The sequence below is a fragment of the Ananas comosus genome, linkage group 6, assembly GCF_001540865.1.
Source record: "Ananas comosus cultivar F153 linkage group 6, ASM154086v1, whole genome shotgun sequence".
Taxonomy (NCBI): Eukaryota; Viridiplantae; Streptophyta; class Magnoliopsida; order Poales; family Bromeliaceae; genus Ananas; species Ananas comosus.
The window spans coordinates 212163-231206 of NC_033626.1; the positions used below are offsets into that span (position 1 = coordinate 212163).

At 36.6% G+C, this 19044-nt stretch overlaps 3 protein-coding genes across 4 annotated transcripts; 2 read left to right on the forward strand and 1 right to left on the reverse strand.

Moving 5' to 3' along the window:
- Window positions 258-4146, reverse strand: LOC109711210 (50S ribosomal protein L4). Its single transcript, XM_020234141.1, has 7 exons — window positions 3872-4146; window positions 2763-2874; window positions 2020-2168; window positions 1703-1810; window positions 1423-1542; window positions 843-1016; window positions 258-709 (listed from the first exon to the last, which is right to left on the reverse strand). The coding sequence occupies exons 1-7, from the start codon at window positions 3956-3958 to the stop codon at window positions 608-610; spliced, it is 852 nt and encodes a 283-aa protein (XP_020089730.1). The 5' UTR covers window positions 3959-4146; the 3' UTR covers window positions 258-607.
- LOC109712258 (putative UDP-sugar transporter DDB_G0278631) lies at window positions 5617-9856 on the forward strand. The gene is made up of 7 exons (XM_020235728.1): window positions 5617-5966; window positions 7150-7255; window positions 7360-7605; window positions 8413-8523; window positions 8638-8796; window positions 9153-9296; window positions 9380-9856. The coding sequence occupies exons 1-7, from the start codon at window positions 5923-5925 to the stop codon at window positions 9551-9553; spliced, it is 984 nt and encodes a 327-aa protein (XP_020091317.1). The 5' UTR covers window positions 5617-5922; the 3' UTR covers window positions 9554-9856.
- LOC109711320 (probable xyloglucan glycosyltransferase 5) lies at window positions 14674-18268 on the forward strand. 2 transcript variants are annotated; one of them, XM_020234297.1, is made up of 6 exons: window positions 14674-14815; window positions 15172-16038; window positions 16117-16425; window positions 16511-16801; window positions 16894-17007; window positions 17302-18268. In XM_020234297.1, exons 2-6 carry the CDS (start codon window positions 15388-15390, stop codon window positions 17902-17904), a joined length of 1968 nt encoding a protein of 655 aa, XP_020089886.1. In that variant the 5' UTR covers window positions 14674-14815; window positions 15172-15387; the 3' UTR covers window positions 17905-18268. The 2 variants fall into 2 exon arrangements, with proteins under 2 accessions (XP_020089886.1, XP_020089885.1); XM_020234296.1 differs by lacking the exon at window positions 14674-14815 and having other exon boundaries at window positions 14976-16038.

Sequence of the window (19044 nt, forward strand, 5' to 3'; positions counted from 1 at the left end):
TAGTCCCAAACATGACCTTAACCAACATCTGCAACGTCGTACAACCAAAATGAGATAATCAACGAACTAAACAAAACATAATCAATTTCACGTTGATGGATCCAAATAAATAAATGTAAATGCATAGTTGTACAAAGCTTGGTTCAGTTTTGAGGATCTTCTGTTTTTCAAATCATGATCATAAAAGAACCAATCTCTTTTTGCATGCACCTCAGCACATCATCCGAACTCACATCATAAATGCAGTACCAGTTTCATGGTATCGAAAAGCAGGTAATATTTCATTTATAAAAAAATTTCTAAATTATTACAACATTTACTCCCTTGAATTTGGCTTAGCTAACCAAACGCGTTCCAGATATCGAAATAAAAGATCACAAACTGGACATGCAAACAAACATTAGATTGGCGAGGAAAACCCTAGATTCTTGATCATTTGGTGTTACTAAATCTCTCACTGTGATGAAGTCAAGCTAGTCTGCCAGGTTGAACAAGCAACTGGACGGCTAAATGGCCCGTCTCTCTAACAATAAGTATTGTCTTGCAACTTTCTCACAAGGGCCACAGAAAAATATTCCCTCATCCGGGGACTGCTAATGCAATTTCGTCAGCGATTGATGGGAGTATGCATCCGCTCTACGATTCTATTAATGGCATCGCGTGTCATCACAAGTGTGTCATGCAGCAGTATGCTGTAAACATTCAGACCCTGCATTCATATGTATCATAGATATCAATAAATAAGCAGTACAACTCTTTTCATGAATTTGATAATAATTAGTTTGTTCTTCGTTACTTGGTCTCCGGATTGTTTTTAAAAAGTAATTCAGCTCATCACTTACAATTGAAGGGAGTACATTAACGTAGTGCAGGTTGCGAGTCGCTAGCTTCAGTTTGTCGTCAACTGTACTGCCATCCACCAACAAAACTTTCTTGGTATTCTCCATCTGGGTAAGGTAGTTCACGATATTCTTTGTTTTGTGGCTCGGAACCTCCAAATCCTCGAACACCAGAAGCTGTGCAGGAGACGAATCAGAAGATTGATTAAAGTATGTCACAAATGGGAGAATTAAATAAATACCTTACGAATTCTGGTGTGTGATGCATGTCATTTATGAAACAAATTGTTGTTTATTTCGGCCCAAAGTAGTTTAAAAATTTTGTTCGTTATACAGGCAAATGAATGCCATTGAGTTTGACTCTTTATATGTACAGTTTAACCACAGCAGCCAACGTGTACCAAGTTCAACCGAATTAGAAAGGAAATAATGCATCTTTGTTTAGAAGATTAAAACAGTCCCTAGATCAAACATTTACTACAAAAATTCTACTACAAAATCAGAATGGGTTGATCGCGCCCATGCATGTATGCGCATATGGTTATCTTTTTCCAAAGGGAAGGCAAAGAGAAGAGAGACTTGCCTTGCCTTCAGCTGTTCGGGCTGATAAAGCAATTTTTAGCCCTAGTCGGCGGACCTTCTTTTGCAACTTGATTGCATGACTCCGTGGTTTAGGCCCATGCATGGTGGCACCACCTCTAAACTGTAAGAAGCAATTAGTTGTCAATTGGTCTAATAGAACTAGAAGACACATATAGTGGTTGTGGTTTAACAGGACTAGAAATACATGTCGCAACTGCTAAATCTGGATAACAAAATGGTGCCATCAAGAGAGTCGTCAACTATAAAGCTCATTTTATAACCTGAGGGCCACGCAGTGTTCCATGCCTTGCTCGTCCAGTTCCCTTTTGCTTGTATGGCTTTCTCCCAGTGCCACTCACTTCACTAATTGTCTTAGTTGAATGTGTACCCTGTCAAAAATGTGAAAAGACGAGTTTTGTTAGCAAATACATGCAATGGATATCAGGCCTTATAATAGGAAAAAATGTTTCATGCAGGAAAAGGATAAAAGAAAGCCAATAAAAACATGGCTGGAGAAAATACATCAAGAAACGACAAAAATGGAAGGAGTCTAAGCAGGTTACTTTTCTCTAAATTCAAAAAAAGTCTCCGTTTGTACCTGTTGTCGTTTAGCTAGTTGCCACCGTACAACTCGGTGAACGATATCCTTTCTAATGGGCACATCAAAAACATCGCCAGCCAAAACCATATAACCTTTGTCCTCGTTATGGAAATTGGTCACTCTTGTTACTAGGTCGTCATATTGCCCTATGACATCACAAAAATATTCAAGCGACTCGTTAATATAATATTGAATAATTCATGAGATAGAAAAGGCAACAAACTACACGCAGAAAACTATTACTGGACAGAAAATCAAACTTACATAGAAACAAGAGTACATAGAAACAAGAGAGAACATATATACCTATTAGGCTAGCAGCTCATACAAGAATGTCCTATATGGATATTTGGACACGCCTAGATATGGATCAAGGAGAAAGAGCTACCAAATTAAAAATAACAAACAAAAACTACACAGCTTCTTAAGAGAAAATCTAGCATTTTCTAGCCTTGTTTCATTCCTAAGAGATGTAACTAGTCCAAATGTGTCTGAACTAAAGCAAGCCAAATCACTGGGATCCCATTGGGAAGGCCTGGACTGGGGTTTGCAGGGGCTCTCGAGGTTTGAATCCCAGTTGGGGGTGGGGAGACCTTCGGTTAGGGGCATACACACAAAAGACACGAATATATTCAAAGCAATCAGCCTCAATCAATGTACCAAAAACAGTTGAATTTGCATGCAGCGTTATTATGCAGAAAATCAAAGTAAGGTGCGAAACAGAAAAGAGAAGCAAATACCGAACACTCGATCTGGTGTCAAGACAGATTTATGTGACAATAACTCTGGTGGAATCTTCACTTGAGACTCGACAGTAGAGTATCCTTTATATGCTGTAAACAGTGAATCATGCTGCAAATAACCAGTGTTAGTTCCATCTATAGTCTCATATAGCAAGAAATATCAATTAATAAAAGCTATGCTGCATTTAAATTGTTAAATGAACTCAAGCTAGTAACTAGCAATCACTGTATACAAAAGTCTCTCATATTACCTATTTCTTACCGAAATAAGCATGTATGAAACCGATTCCGATCTAACACTTCTAATGAATTATCACAAATAATCCAACTGCTCTGAGTATCTTGTAAGCATAAAAAATATGAGGCGAAAAAAAACTTCAGTAACAGCTAATACCAGGCTTAACTAGTGACAATTTTGAAGATATGAACTTCCATTAACCCTTTGCCATCCTTCCTCTCCCAGTGAAGTAAAAAGCATCTGATTTAGGACATGCGTATTCAAATGGAACAAACGTATACACAATTTAGAACATGGTGAACCTGGTACTGTAGTATTTTAGGAACTTCAGCATTCTATGAGCCACAAATTTTGTCACAGCTTTTAAAACTGTGCACAACTAATTTGCACCTCAGTAAGTTTCCTGTTGCAACATCTAACTTCGCTCGTACAAAGGATATTAGGCTCGGATAAACAAGATAATAACATTGCAGGCATAGCTTGTGTTCATGCTACCTCGGCAATTTTTGTGCTTTAGCAAATATCAAGCAACGTTCCATTCTACTATGTACATAAACAAGCTCGCATTGTAGACAAATAACTTGATGTTAATAACACAAAGACTTCATAAAACCAGAATGTGAAGATTATTACACCTCAGTTAACATTGTATTTCTCTGTAGCAGGATCATATGCCCAATCTGAATAAACAAGTTAACTAGTTCTACTACTCACAGCTCAACACATTACTCAATAATCTTCAGATCATCTACTAAACACCAAAAATTCATCTTTTTAACATCCACGAGTATCAAAGCGAACACCGATCACGTAAACCCCTAGAAAAACACCACCGAATCAAGAGCACAGGATTAACAAAGAAAGAGACCTTGGGAGCTGGCATGGAGCCGGGGATCGCCGCGGAGAGCCTCCGCGCGTGCCGCAGAGTCCACGCCGCGCGAGCGAGGTTCCACATCGCACCCCGTAGCGAGCTCGGAGACGCTCACTTAGGGTTCGAACGAGAGGCGGAGAGGAGAGGAGAAAATGGGAGAGAGAGAGAGAGAGAGAGAGAGAGAGAGAGAGAGGCGCGGGCGCGGCGGAGGCGGCGGCGGCGGCTCCTCTCGCTTCGATCTCGTCTCCAATTTTTTGGTAGGGCTCGCGAAACGGGTCGGATCTGGGCCGGGGTCCAATAAGATAACAAGCTTTGAATCACGGTCCGTTCCAAAACGGAAAAAAAAAAAGAAAAACTTCAAATACCGCTCCTGTGATTCACACTTTACATTTTAGTACTTTATAATTTAAAGCGTATCAATTTAATATCCTATAGTTCTATTTTTCTCTTTTTAATATTTTTTTACTAATTTTTTTTCGTTAAATCAGTAACAAAGTTAAAACTAAAAAGTATTAAAATGAATATTCGATAAATCTAGATGAAATATTTAAAATTTTTTATATATAATTTAACAAAATGTTAACAAAGAAGCTGACGAAAAAAGAAAAATGAAGCCACAAGATACAAAATTAATACGCTTTAAATTACTGAGTAATAAAGTAAGGAAGTGCGATATTATAAAAATAATATTTGAAGTTTATACAAAAAAAAAAAAAAAAAAAAAAAAAACGAAGCTAAAGTACATATTGGTCCCCCAATGTAGGCACGTCCTATATGTCACTTTAATTTTCAAATTTTAATTTATTATAAAATTATCATATAATATGTTAATATATTGTTAATAAAATTAACTATACAATAATATATTGTTAATATGACAGGAGGTAGGCTGGAATACTATTAATAGCAAACAATTATTTTTGCTATCAAATTTTTAACTTTTAGATAAAAAATTGTAGGATTTAGATGAAATTAGTCCCTTTAGAGTTGAGTGGTTCTTTTAGAGTTGAGTAGTCCCCACTAGATTATAATATTTAATCTAATAATTAGAAATGATAAAAAAAATTGATCTAAAAACTAAAAATTTAATAACAAAAAAGATCTTTAGCTATCAGTATTTTAACCCAACTCATATGACACTATAACAGTAATATTATGCTAGAATCTCTTCTTTACTTCTTTTTTTTTTTTTTTTTTTCCACTGTGTACTCCTCTTCTTCTCTTTCTCTTTACCTTTTCCTAGCCTCCTTGTCTTCTTTATCTTTTATTGTTTTTCGTTTTAGGTTTCGTTTGGGATTACGGTGAGATTGCGTTACGTGGAAAAGTACGTTGAAAAAATATCCTATTTGTTTCCGTTTGTAATATTGCGTTCCGCATATTGCGATGAGTCTGTTACGTTATATTTTCTACGGTCCCACCGGAGAACGCCGAAGCATATCTCTATATGCTTTTTCCACAACTCTATTTTGTCTTATAGAGTTACATAGGCCTCAATACCAAACTAAGCCTTAATTATCTTATCCATATTTGCAAAATTTATTTTTTTTAACAAGAAAATAATATACTAATAAAATAATACGATAATAAATAACAAATTATATTATTATTATTGTTATATTAGTGACACAAATTATTAAATAGTAGAGCTAAATTCTAATAATAATTTGAAATGTTGAAATTAGAACTCATCTCGGGCTCGTCTTCCCCCTCGGTTTCTCCTTTCCCATTTTCTCTTATTTATTTATTTATTATTTTCTTTGTAACTTTTTTTTCCCCGCCAATTACGAAGCCTCGATCCAAATCCCACGCCACACCTATTCCCCTTTCCCCCACATCACATGCTCCCTCCTCCTCTTCCTCCTCCTCCTCCTCCTCCCGTATTGGAACCCTAACCCTATTTTTCATCTCCGCTCCGATACTCCCGAAGCCGATCGGAGGCTTCGGTTCTCCGCGCCGTCGATCCGGTTCGGGGCCCTCCGGTGATGTAGTTTGCGTCGGAGGAGATCGCGTCTTCTCGTTCCTCTCGTTCTCGTAGCCCTTGATCGGCCATGGAAGGGGTCGGCGCCAGTGTCGACGTGAGCTCGCTCGTGAGGTAATTCGAGCTTCCCCCGTTGTTTCGGATTTGGCGAGATTTTGATCTAAGGGGAATCGGATGCTAATTTTGGGGTTAAAATCTACATTAGCCTCTCTTCAGATTCAATTTTGGCTGATGAATATTTTGCAATAGAGAAGAGTTGATAAATAATGGTTTTGATTAGTTAATATGGTAAAAAACAGAGTCCGAGTAGTGGAATTAAGCTAGTTTACTTGCGAATTATCGCCAAATGGTCATTTTGGCACTTAAATTCACCATCAAGCTTATGGAGTGAAACCGTAAAGAGTGGTGGAAAGAGTGTATCCAAAGAAGTATCCACGTGAGATATCTTCTTAGGAGATGCTTCATGTGCTTAAGTGGTTTATGTATACAGTTAAGCATGGAAGAAGCATCTATGTCTATGTGCTTGCTTACTATTATGCCCTAGAAACATTTTTTTATTCAATTTTATTGAGGCTTTGATTCCAATCTAAATAAAATATACAGGAATAATCATGCTTGTGAACTTACTGATCTCCTTTTTTAAACATACTTTGTTCCCTTTTGCAGTTGACTTTCATTATTTAATTTGTCTATATACATGCATGTATTATATTCAAATGGTTTGAACAAGCATGTGTTAAATTCAAATTCTTTGAACAAGTATATATTAAATTCAAATGCTTTGAACAAGTAAATAGCCCTTTTTTCTTGGCACTCTGCTCCTATTGGGCGTAGAAATGCAAACTGGTTTGCTAGAGACAATGAAGTGGATACTCATAAAAAGTTCATTGAATGTTGTGGGGTGGTCAAAGTTTTATTATTTATATCACCTTCTACCATATGTACAAGTTAATATATCAAGATCCTGCTCTTGATCTTTGAAAAAGAACGGCATTACAAATTTTAGCAGCTTGAGTGCATTATGCACACATATATGATACTCACAGGATCTAGGTCCATAGAGCTCATTTATTTTGTGCTTCATCAAATTGCAAGCCATGCGGATGCTTCATGAGATATTGCTGTATGTTAAGAGATGCCCAGTTAATGGGAGAAATTAGGAAACCTCACCAGTTATGAGGCCTGCATGTTAGAAATCACCAAATTCTTCAGTGATATGTTTGAACCTAATACAGTGGAATCTAGATGGCGCGGAGAATGTTTAATTCTGATCATTTACTTGTTACCTCAATTGCAGCTTGTCTGCGGCCTTCTCCTATGGAGTTGCATCCATGGCCATGGTTTTTATTAACAAAGCAGTTCTTATGCAATATGCATACTCCATGACTCTTCTCACCTTACAGGTATATTTGTCTTTTCGTAGCGGAGAAAGGTAGATATATAGGCCATCTTGATTTGCTTGCACTTGGACTCTATTAATGGAACATTTTTGTTCAATTTTTGCCAGCAATTGGCTGCAGCACTCCTTATACACATCGCGCGAGTTGCAGGGTATTCTAAAGGCAAAGGTTTTAACATGACGACGGCAAAGAAACTTCTTCCTATCTCAGTGTTTTATAATGCAAATGTGGCGTTTGCACTGGCAAGCCTGAAAGGGGTTAATATCCCAATGTATATTGCACTGAAGAGGCTCACACCACTTGCTGTCCTAGTGGCTGGATATTTGCGGGGGAAAGGAAAGCCGTCGGCACAAGTAAGAAGCGCTATTGATAAATTAATATTGTTGATGGTTTTGTTTTAGGACTTCCTCAAAACATACTGGAATATACAGGCACTAAGGCTTTGTGGGTAAACTCTAGGCATCTTGGCGACCCCCTAGACTTTTAGTGCAACTCATATCACCTATGCTATACTTGCCTAGATTGTTCGATCAGTGGGATTGTGCCTACAATTTTTATTACTTGCTTAGGTAACGAATGGACCTCCTAGGATCCTGGTTGTCAGTCATCAAACTGTGCTATTGGGCCATTTAAACAGATAAGAAAATATTTATATTTAGCCTTTTGAAACTTTGAGTAGGTAAAGAAGGCATTCGTGCTTTATATTTGTTGTGGTAATATTTCATATATACTTGTAAGGATGAAGAGTTAAACATTGTTTAATGACTGGGTAATTAGTATGTTATTTATGGAATCTGAACTCCAGTAGTCATATCTAACATGATTTTGTGCTCTACTTTGAGCTACAAAATTTGATTAAGGAAGTTCAGATAACTAAACTAAATAAAAAAAATATAAAAAAAAAAGCTTGTAGGTAAGTTTTGTCGCCAGGGCAATCATCTAGTCTCATAGGCTTTTGGTTAGGCTACTTGAAGGTCTAGGATTGCCTAGACTATTTGACAACAATAGTCATGACAAAACCAATCAGGTCACTTACTATATTTAAGTAAATTACCCTATTGTAATTAACAGATGATTGGCATATATAACTGTATGGCTTTTTTAGCTACTTCCACTTTTGGCTAGTTGATTTTGCTTTAACATTGTTGGCCGTCATTCAGGTATCGCTTTCAGTTATTCTGACTGCCACTGGGGTTGTTATAGCAGCACTTGGTGACTTCTCCTTTGACTTCTTTGGTTACAGCATGGCTCTTACATCTGTCTTCTTCCAGGTTATGCATGCTCCTTTCATTGTTTTCTCCATTGATTTTTGGAAAGAATTTCTTCGTGATTTTTGACAATGTTCTCATACTGGAACTGACATTTTCTCTTTTAAATTGATGTAGACTATGTATTTGATTCTGGTAGAGAAATCAGGTGCAGAGGACGGTCTTTCGTCGGCCGAGCTGATGTTTTATAATAGCCTGCTGTCTCTTCCGTTTCTGATGTTTCTCATAATAGCAACGGGAGAATTTCCCCACTCTCTTTCAGTGTTATTCGACAAGGTTGGTAATAAGATCGCCTTCTAGGCCGGTTATTTTTCGAACAATTAAGAGGATATATCTATAAGGTTATATCTGTTTTACTGTGCTTATGGTGGCTTTCTTTTCTTCTAATGCATGACTAGCTCTTCAAGTTTCTCATTCATCTCCATATTCCTGGCTTTGCTACGAGCTTCTTGAACTCTTCTTACTTTCTGAACAAACATTCCCTAGTTTGTAGAAAAAGCTTGTGGAGCATGCCTTTTTTATTGCAATTTATAGCTAACAATTTTACTCTATTATTCCAATTTTGCGGCTGCACATCATAATTCTATTTCAGTTGATGTAAATAAAGATGCTAAATTGTTTCCGCAACGCAGGCGAATTCTTTGTCGTTCTCGGTGATTCTTATTCTGTCACTTGTAATGGGCATTGTCCTCAACTTCACCATGTTTTTGTGCACCATTGTCAATTCTGCGTTGACAACTACCATTGTTGGAGTTCTTAAAGGGGTGGGCTCCACTGTGAGTACTCTCTCTCTCTCTCTCTCTCTCTGCTATTAAGCATATGGTTTGTTTCGATGCAATCATTTTTATCCTCTTCCCAGACCCTCGGCTTTGTCTTGTTGGGAGGCGTGCAAGTTCGCGCCCTCAATGTGACCGGGCTGGTCATCAATACAATCGGCGGTGTTTGGTACTCGTACGCAAAGTATCAGCAGAAGAAGAAAAAAGTGCGGAAGGCGGAATCTGATGAAGAGAGCCAAGAGGCACGGAAAATGTAGAAACCAATTTCGGTACTCACACTCTTTCCCTGTGTTCAGTTTCTATATCATTTCACAACTCGGCTACGTTACTTCGATTGAGCCACAACACTTTCAAAGGAAAAAAAGCAATAAAACTGATGATCATCATAGTCGTAAAAGTAGCCAATAGCTTTCTATCTTCGCCAAATGGAGCCTACTTCAATTCATTATCTATAAGAATAAAAATCATCATCTTTGTATTCTTTCATACACATTGCAAGAATAATCTGATTTTTTATAACTCCTTGTGAACAACATATATATGGGCTTTTGGGAGAAAAACAATGATGGTATTTTTGGGTCCGGTCTCAGTTCAAAATTACCCAACTGGGCTGAGCCAAATTGGAACTCTCCGCTTGGCCTGGGTTAGTCAAAGAAACCGAGAATTTGGGGTTGATCCGAAGTTTATCGGGCCTCTAATTCGTAAATGTGGTTTGGCCCAGTGAACTCAGACCCGACAAGCATGTCGGGTCACGATCTCAAACTGGATTTGCTCAGGTTTACGCTCATAAGACCCGTTTGGTGTTGAGATTCATCTAAATGCTAATAGACAAAATAGAATTGGAGCGGAAGTATGTAATAATTATGTCTCCTTATTTTTCGGTTCGATATTAGAATATATATCGCAACTAGTTTATGATGATACACCTATTGTGATATTACGTACGAAAATAACTTGCGAATTTACATTTTTACCGTACGTAAAGCAATATCTGTGCAATTCCAATATGAGTCATCATCTCTGAGCGGAATTGCGGAGACCACGAAGATCTAAACCACTGGCATTTAGAGAGGTTGCTTTAAGTTCGGTCTCGTTGATTCCAAAGGGGACCGCGTCCAGCCCGTCTTAACATCTTACGAGCTTTCTAGTTTGTATACGGTGCGAACTCGCGACTTAGACTCACATTCGGGACACGGAATGTCGAGTTCCAAACTCGCGAGTTGGTGAAGTTTCAATTGACAAACACCCCCCAAAGTCCACTCATCCTAGTCAATTTCACAAAAAACAATAAAAGAAGTGTGAATAGGCATGAGGGTTGTAGACAAGCTAGGGACCCCTCCACAATAATAGATTAACTTGTTTGGAAGTTACAATGTCAATTTCCTCAAAGAATACCTACTATAGAAATCTATAGTAGATGCTCTCATTTTCAAGGGAAAAGAAATTGATCGCTCAACCCACAAAATGCTCGTGATCATGAAATTTGAATAGAAGCCCTTCTAAAGCTGTCAAAAAAAAATAGAAGAGCATATTGTACCATTTTTTCGTTCATACGCATGTCAAATTTGTTAGGATTGCGATCAGTAGAAATAGCGGCGTGGAGCGTATTTGTTTGACATGCATGTAAAATGGGCGTAGATATAGCATTAGTTGTGGTTGTCATAGAAAATTTCTTATAAATGAGAGTTTTATTAATGTTATATTATTCAACAATACATGTATTTATTCATACATAGCACAATATGTTGTCTGAAACTGTAACCCTTCAAGAACCATAAACATGTTTTCCTTTTCTTTTTCTTTTTCTTTTTCTTTTTCTTTTTTTGAGGATAAGAGCATACAACTAATTATATATGCAACAAACATGTTCTGAAACTCTAACCCTTCAATTTCTTGCATGACATCAAAAAGAAAATGAGAAAAAAAAAATCCAAAATTTGTCAACTACCCAACTTACTAGAAAAAATTTTAATTTGCTTGCCCGAGCTTTAGCGAATTTTCGCTTTATCATTAACTCTGCAATTTTCTCTTTGCATTACTTTATAGAGAATTTAATAAATTTAGTACTCAATTTGAAGCTATATATTCTGAATTTGAGTTGATGATTAGCTAATTTAGAGTTTGGAATTTCTAAAGTTTGAGATACGAAAAATAAAAATGTAAGCAAACTAACAATAAGTGAGAAAAGAAAAAAAAAAAAAAAAAAAAAAAAAAACCTTTGTGGCATTTGGTAGAGCATCATTAGTGCATTACAACTTGGAATCACAAAATCACAAAATCTAAGCAGTTCACTGTTCACATCAAAAAGATTGGTGGATAAATCGATGAAAAATTCTATCTGTAAACTCTGTTATAGCGTGTAAATCTTACACTTCGTCATTTTAAAAATTTCAAAAAAGTGCATTTGATTTTTTTTTTTTTGGCCACGTCAGCATTGGAAAGTTCATCTCAAGTACTCATGAGAGGTAGCTCAAAGGTACCTCTCATGATAAATAATTCCATCTTATATAAAATTTTAAAAAAAATTCATTTTAAAAAGTAAAGAAAAATAAAGGAAAAACTTCAAATACCCCCTTGTAGTTTCACTCTTTCTCACTTTAGTATCCTGCGGTTTAAAGTGTATTAAGTTAGCATCCTTGGGTTTCACATTTTCTCACTTTAGTACACTATAGTTTAAAGTGTATCAAATTAGTATCCTGTGGTTTCGCACTTTCTCACATTAATACCCTGTAGTTTAATATTTTATTAAGAAAATAATAAAACCACAGGATACTAACTTGATACAAAAATAAAATCACAGGGTACTAACTTGATATAAAAATAAAACCACAGAATACTAACTTGATACACTTTAAATCATAGGGTACTTAAGTGAGAAAATGCGAAACCATAAGGTACTAACTTGATACACTTTAAATCATAGGGTACTACAATGAAAAAATTCGAAACCACATGAGGATTTTTGAAGTTTTTCCAAAAATAAATAATACCACTAGAAGAAGCATATGGAGTAGAGCTATTTTTTTTTTCAAATAATGTTAGACATGTATGTAATATGAAAACTTTTAATTAAGTATGAGAAAATGTAAAGGCTTTTTTTTTGTGAGCGGCTAATAAGTTTTTTATTTTATTTTCTTAAAAAAATCATTTTCTCGAGCGGCCTATCATATTGTGCCACGTGGATGATGAGCTGGCATTTCCTGTACTGGGCATTGGCCTTAACTAACAATAAATGACCCACATTTTTACATTGAGTTTTTAAAAATGTTTAGATAGTCCCTGTACGATTCCAGTGTCACTTTGCAATTAATATTGTAGTTCTTGTTTGTGGAAAAAAAATATTTTTTTTTAAATGACCTTGTTTTTAATCATAAGTGAATTATATATTTCAGATTACTCCAAAAATGATTAAGTGTAATTTTACAATAAAATCCTATTTGTTTTAGTGATCAGAAATTAAAGTACAATATATGTGACGGTTTTAAGGAGTAAATCTTCAAAACTAAAAGCACGGGGACCAAGTTGCCATATGAGAATAACATAGAGATCATTTATACATTTTTCCGCTTCCTGTTTATGTTATCTAAATTATGTTTATTAATTTTATCTCCTAAAAATCATCAAATATATCTTAATCTATCTATATCTATATCTATATCTATATCTTCTATACCTATACATTATTCCTCTTAAATTTGCCACATGGCAACATGTCCTTCATTGTTGAGTGTGGGCTTTAATTAGAACCACATGGCAACATGTCCTTCATTGTTGAGTGTGGGCTATAATTAGAACCAGCTCAAATCCTCCACATATTTTCTTCTTTTTTTGTTTGCATCGGACTGAATTTTTCTCTTTCTTTGTCTGAACCGAATTGGTTATTGTTAAGTGTGGGCTCTTCCGAAACGGCTCAAGTCTTCTATATATTTTTCTCTTTCTTTACTTGAAATGAACATGATTTCTCTCTTTCTTTATTTGAATCGAACCTGGTCAACCTTTTTTTTTTGGGCTTGAACCGAACCGGATCACACCTCTATATTGAGCTGAACTGTTCTTCTTCATCTTCTTTTAGTTTTCTTTATCAACAAGATGAATCTCACCCTTTAACGTCGTTTCTTTCATTGCCTTTTTCTCTTCCTTTGTCATCGTTTTTTATTTTTTTTTCAATTATTTATCCATCGCATCGCACGGGTTACTATACTAGTAAAAATTATGATTATTCCAAAATTTCATTTTCTTAATACTAATTAAGCAATACTCTGCTGAGTTCTATAGTAATCTCAATTGCCCTGTATTCAGATGCTTTAATTTATTATTATTTTTTTTAAAAAAAAATGCCTTCATGATGTAAGCATTTAATCATTCTGAGTTATTCACATGTAGAATGATTTTGTCCTTTTGATTGAGACAAAGATAAGCAGTTGAAGAACCAAAATTAATAACTTGATTAATTATTTAGTCCTATGATCTTACTATATATATATATGTGACTTTATTATGGCTAATGATTATTATTATTATGATGATTCCCCAAAATTTCACTCTCTCTCCTAGACACATCCTTTTCAAATTAAAATACATTTCCTTTAACTAAAGGCAATAAGAAAAGGCTTTAAATGACTAAATTATCCTCAATAATACATTATAATAATCATTCTAAACTCGCGAGAACTATAATTAGGACCTACATTTTTAAACGCTCCAGTTATTAAATAAGCACCTAAACTAACCATTTGTTGAAGTACAAAGCTTGATTACACACAGATACACCCCCTAAACCAGCTTATCAATCATTGTTAGTAGATAATGATGTAAGGGTATATTAGTCATTTCACATCATCACCAATCTTGTTAAAGAAAAGGGCATATTCTTTGTCAGATGAGTGTATATATATATAATTTTCTCCCCGTTAGATAAGATTATGATGTGGCTCCTAACATACATAGAAAAGTTGGTCAATCCCATAAAAAAGAAATAATTGCTTACGTACCACTCAAAAGTTCTCAATTTTTATATTTATTTTTTAAAAATTACTATACTGAAATATATCCATCTAAAATTTCTTTATTAATCATACGCGAACAAATTTGGAATTTTATACAATTTTTGAAAGGTAAATATAAAAGTCGAAACCTTTTAAGGGTAAATTACCATTTAAGTTTGAACAAAATAACTGTTTTCTAAAAGCATTTTACTCTGTTTCCATATTACCCAATAGAAAGATGAAGCAAAACTGATGAGAAAATAGAAAATAAAAACCTCCTTTTTTTGGCTTTTGAAATGCCAAAGGTTCCTCTTTTACTCTTTTTTTTTTTTTTGTTTCTATGTCCTACATTTCAAATTGGCATTTACATTTTTGGTGTTCCTCTCACTATGCACACAAAAAAAACAGTGGTCATGTGTCTGTACATTTCAGGAAAAGAATGAAAAAAAAAACAACAGTAAAAAGTGGAGTGTCTTCATTTATTTCCCACCCAAAACACAAAGAAGGTCATCTTGGAACCTCACCATTTTCCCTGTAAGTTCTTATCCCTCCCATTACAATGATTTATTTTCCTTTCTTATTTTCCTTTTTTTTTTTTGGTTGAAAAGGACCTATCATTACCATTACATCCAATGTAATTGTAGCTGTCTCTTTCTCCATACTCAGCTTAAAAAAACTGGTTTGATGCACTTTTTTTTTAAAAAAAAATCTATTTTATTTCAACCTTCCTTCAACTTTATCTGAGCATCTATGATCTACTTTGTTTTATCATTTTGGTTTTACAATAATAGTTTGTTGAGTTGCCTCTTTTGACCCAAAAAAGAGTTGAGAAATTATTTTCTGATACAAACTGCTGGGAACTTCTGACAGAATACTCACATGTTTTGCAGCTTTTCTTGATACCTTTCCCTAACACTTTCTTAAGCTCTCCTCCTCACATTTGTACTACATTGGTGTGATATATTCCTGGCCATGAATGAGTTTACTGCATGAAGATTCGATTTTGGTGTCGAAAACCGCCGAAATTCTCGATTTTGAGATCCGGGTAGTGGAAGGTTTGCTGAGCAGCGTGAGCAAGTTTTGTTCTTCGGAGCAGAAAAGAAGCAATGGTGGTCGTGGCGATGGAGAGCCCGAATTACTCGGTAGTCGAGATCGACGTCCCCCCCGCTCACTCCGCCGACAAGGGCCGCGGAAAGAATGCGAAGCAGTTCACATGGGTCTTACTTCTCAAAGCTCACCGCGCCGTCGGTTGCCTCGCTTATTTGGCTGCCACGCTTTGCGCCCTTCCTAAAACCATAAAGAAGAGGCTAACACTTCAGCACCAGATCCCCTCCAAGAGTGATAAGCTCAGCAAGGGAAGTTTACTGTTCAAGTTCATCAGGGGGTTCTTGGTTCTGTCTCTGGTCACTCTCGCCTTCGAGCTCGTTGCCCATTGGAATGGATGGAACTTTCAGAAGCCGAATTTGCATTTGCCGGAGAGCAGGGAGATTCGAGGGTGGACGCATTCGGCGTACCTCTCGTGGCTTTTGTTCCGCGCTAACTACATTGCGTACCCGATTCAGGTTATGTCGAATATATGCGTCGTTCTCTTCCTCATACAGTCGGCTGATCGGCTCATCTTGTGCCTTGGTTGCTTCTGGATTAAGCTGAAGAATATCAAACCGAGAATCGAAGGAGATCCTTTCAAAGCAGATGATGGTTCGGAGTACGAATACCCGATGGTTCTAGTTCAGATTCCTATGTGTAATGAGAGAGAGGTAATGAACTAAATTTTACGGTTTCTGCAATTCAATACAGTTGTTTTGAACAAGTGAGTGTTGATTTAACTGTACCAGGTTTACGAGCAATCGATTTCAGCTGTTTGCCAACTTGATTGGCCGAAAGATCGACTTCTGATTCAAGTTCTTGACGATTCAGACGACGACAGCATCCAGACATTGATCAAGGCTGAAGTTTCCAAATGGAAGCAGCGAGGAATCGACATAATTTATCGGCATAGGCTGGTTAGGACCGGTTACAAAGCTGGGAATCTGAAGTCCGCGATGAGCTGCGACTACGTTAAGAACTGCGAATTTGTTGCGATATTTGACGCCGACTTCCAACCCAACCCCGACTTCCTGAAGCAAACAATTCCGCATTTTCAGGTAAAATAATCACTTATTCTGCTACATTAATCCCACTAAAGAGTTCTATACTTATATGCAGCATTATATTCGAGATTATTCGCAGGGAAATCCGGATCTTGGGTTAGTTCAAGCGCGGTGGAGCTTCGTAAACAAGGATGAGAACTTGTTAACTCGTCTTCAATATATAAATCTGTGCTACCACTTCGAAGTGGAGCAACAAGTGAATGGAGTGTTCCTAAATTTCTTCGGATTTAACGGAACGGCGGGTGTTTGGCGAATCAAAGCATTGGAAGATTCAGGAGGTTGGCTCGAGCGAACCACCGTCGAAGACATGGATATCGCTGTTCGCGCTCATCTCAACGGGTGGAAATTCATCTTCTTAAATGATGTCAAGGTACTCAAAATTACTACCAGAGCATTCCTTGGCATGAAATTCTTCTGAAATCAGATCAGTTTTGTTGATTAGACACACACTTTTTTCCAAAGGTCTTATGCGAAGTTCCGGAATCGTACGAGGCTTATCGGAAGCAGCAGCACCGATGGCACTCGGGTCCGATTCACCTTTTCCGATTATGCCTTCCATCTATCATAACATCAAAGGTATGGAATCCTCTTGAGTACAAATTACGCAATCGATACATCTCGCAATAAAAATTTGGTAAAAATGCATAGAGCACTTGATGTTTAGAAGTTTTGATTGACCATTTAACCTTTCAGCATCCTTGATTTGTCATGCTATTAGTGTTTATAACTTTTCCGACAGAATATTCCGTAATCTTTTTCCACCGTCGAGTTCTGACAAAATTTGACGTAATTTTCTTACAATTCCAAGTAAGGTTTATACATCTTCATCTGAAAATCTTCTGAACAAATTAAACATAATCTGTTTCGCAGATATCTGTATGGAAGAAGGCAAACTTGATACTATTATTCTTTCTCCTAAGGAAGTTGATTCTGCCATTTTATTCGTTCGTATTGTTTTGCGTAATCCTTCCGTTAACAATGTTCGTGCCGGAGGCCGAATTGCCTGCTTGGGTCATCTGTTACGTGCCAATTCTTATGTCCTTCTTAAACATATTTCCCGCACCGAAATCCTTTCCTTTTGTAGTTCCGTACCTCCTTTTCGAGAACACCATGTCGGTTACTAAATTCAATGCTACGATTTCTGGTTTGTTCAAACTGGGGAGTTCATATGAGTGGGTTGTCACTAAGAAAGCGGGCAGGTCGTCAGAATCGAACCTATTGGATGCGGCAGAGAAGGAAACAAAGAATCAGATGACCAACAACAAAGTGAAGGAACAGGAAAAAGCTGCTTCACCTACTGCCAGAAAAGTTAACAAGATCTACAAGAAGGAGCTGGCTTTGGCGCTTCTGCTTCTCACTGCAGCACTTCGGAGTCTTTTAACTGCTCAGGGGATTCATTTCTACTTCCTGCTTTTTCAAGGTGCAGTTTTTCTTCTCGTGGGTCTCGATCTAGTCGGCGAGCAGTTGAGCTGATGTGAAAGGGATAAGTCTGAGAAGAGAATATACCAAGTTTGTTCTCGGTCGCATACTCTATACGTAATCGGTGAAATTGTTCGCATTTACGTTGACGGTCTCGGAGAAAATTTTAGTTTATTTAATTGAGAAATTCCTTGTGGATACTTCAGATTCAGAGAATGGAGATCATTTTAGCTCCTTTAGCTGTACTGTGTACTTAAAGAAGTTGAAAGGGACCCCAAACAAAGAGAAAAGAAAAGGTGGGGAATATAAATGATTATGTTTGTTTACATCTCATTCAGAGACAGTAAAGTATGTGTAAAATTTTACTTGTATAATGTATTGATTCAGCTTCTTTTAAACCAGGAGGATTTACTAAAAAGTTTCATCTCATTTGAAGTTTCAGATATATTGTACTTAAGTTCCTGATCATCAAAAAATATTCTATTTTCTCTTACGAAATAACCATTTAACTCCCTCCTACAAATGACTCATTTATTTTAGTTCACAAAGGCTAAAGGGACCAAGTCGCGACATCGGGGATATTAAAGAACTAATCATGCATCATGTTGCCTTTATCCTTTTCCTTTTACTAACCTCTTCTCTCTTATTTGCTTCTTTTGGTTGATGTTAACTAGGGGTTTGAGTTTAGTTTGGTTTTAGTATAAGTAATTGTCGGCAGTGGTCATTTGTGGGACAAAGAAGTGTCTGAATGAGATCAAAGATTGTGTTACTGCTCATCACCCTCTTCATCTTTGTTTTTTTTTCTTTTTTTTTTTTAATTTCTGTAAACCATCCCCTGCATTATTGCTGAACAACTAAGAGTGGGGGAGTGCCCACAAGTCTCTCTAATAAGTATATGGACCCCATGAATGCAATCCCTCTTTATTTGCAGTGTAACAGAGATTTGACATGTGATTGCTATATTGGTAGCTATGAAAGTAACTTCTATTTATGCTCCTGCAAAATCATCTATTTACATGTGTGTCACTGCAAAATCTGATATCCAAATATGCACCGCAAACTCTGACATATAAGATAAGGGTATTTTGGGTGAATAGATGGCTTTACAGGGATACATGTGTCAAAGCCCCTAACCTGCAGCAAGTATGAGATGAGCCATCTTGATGATCGCCATCCAATTCCTACAGGACTGAA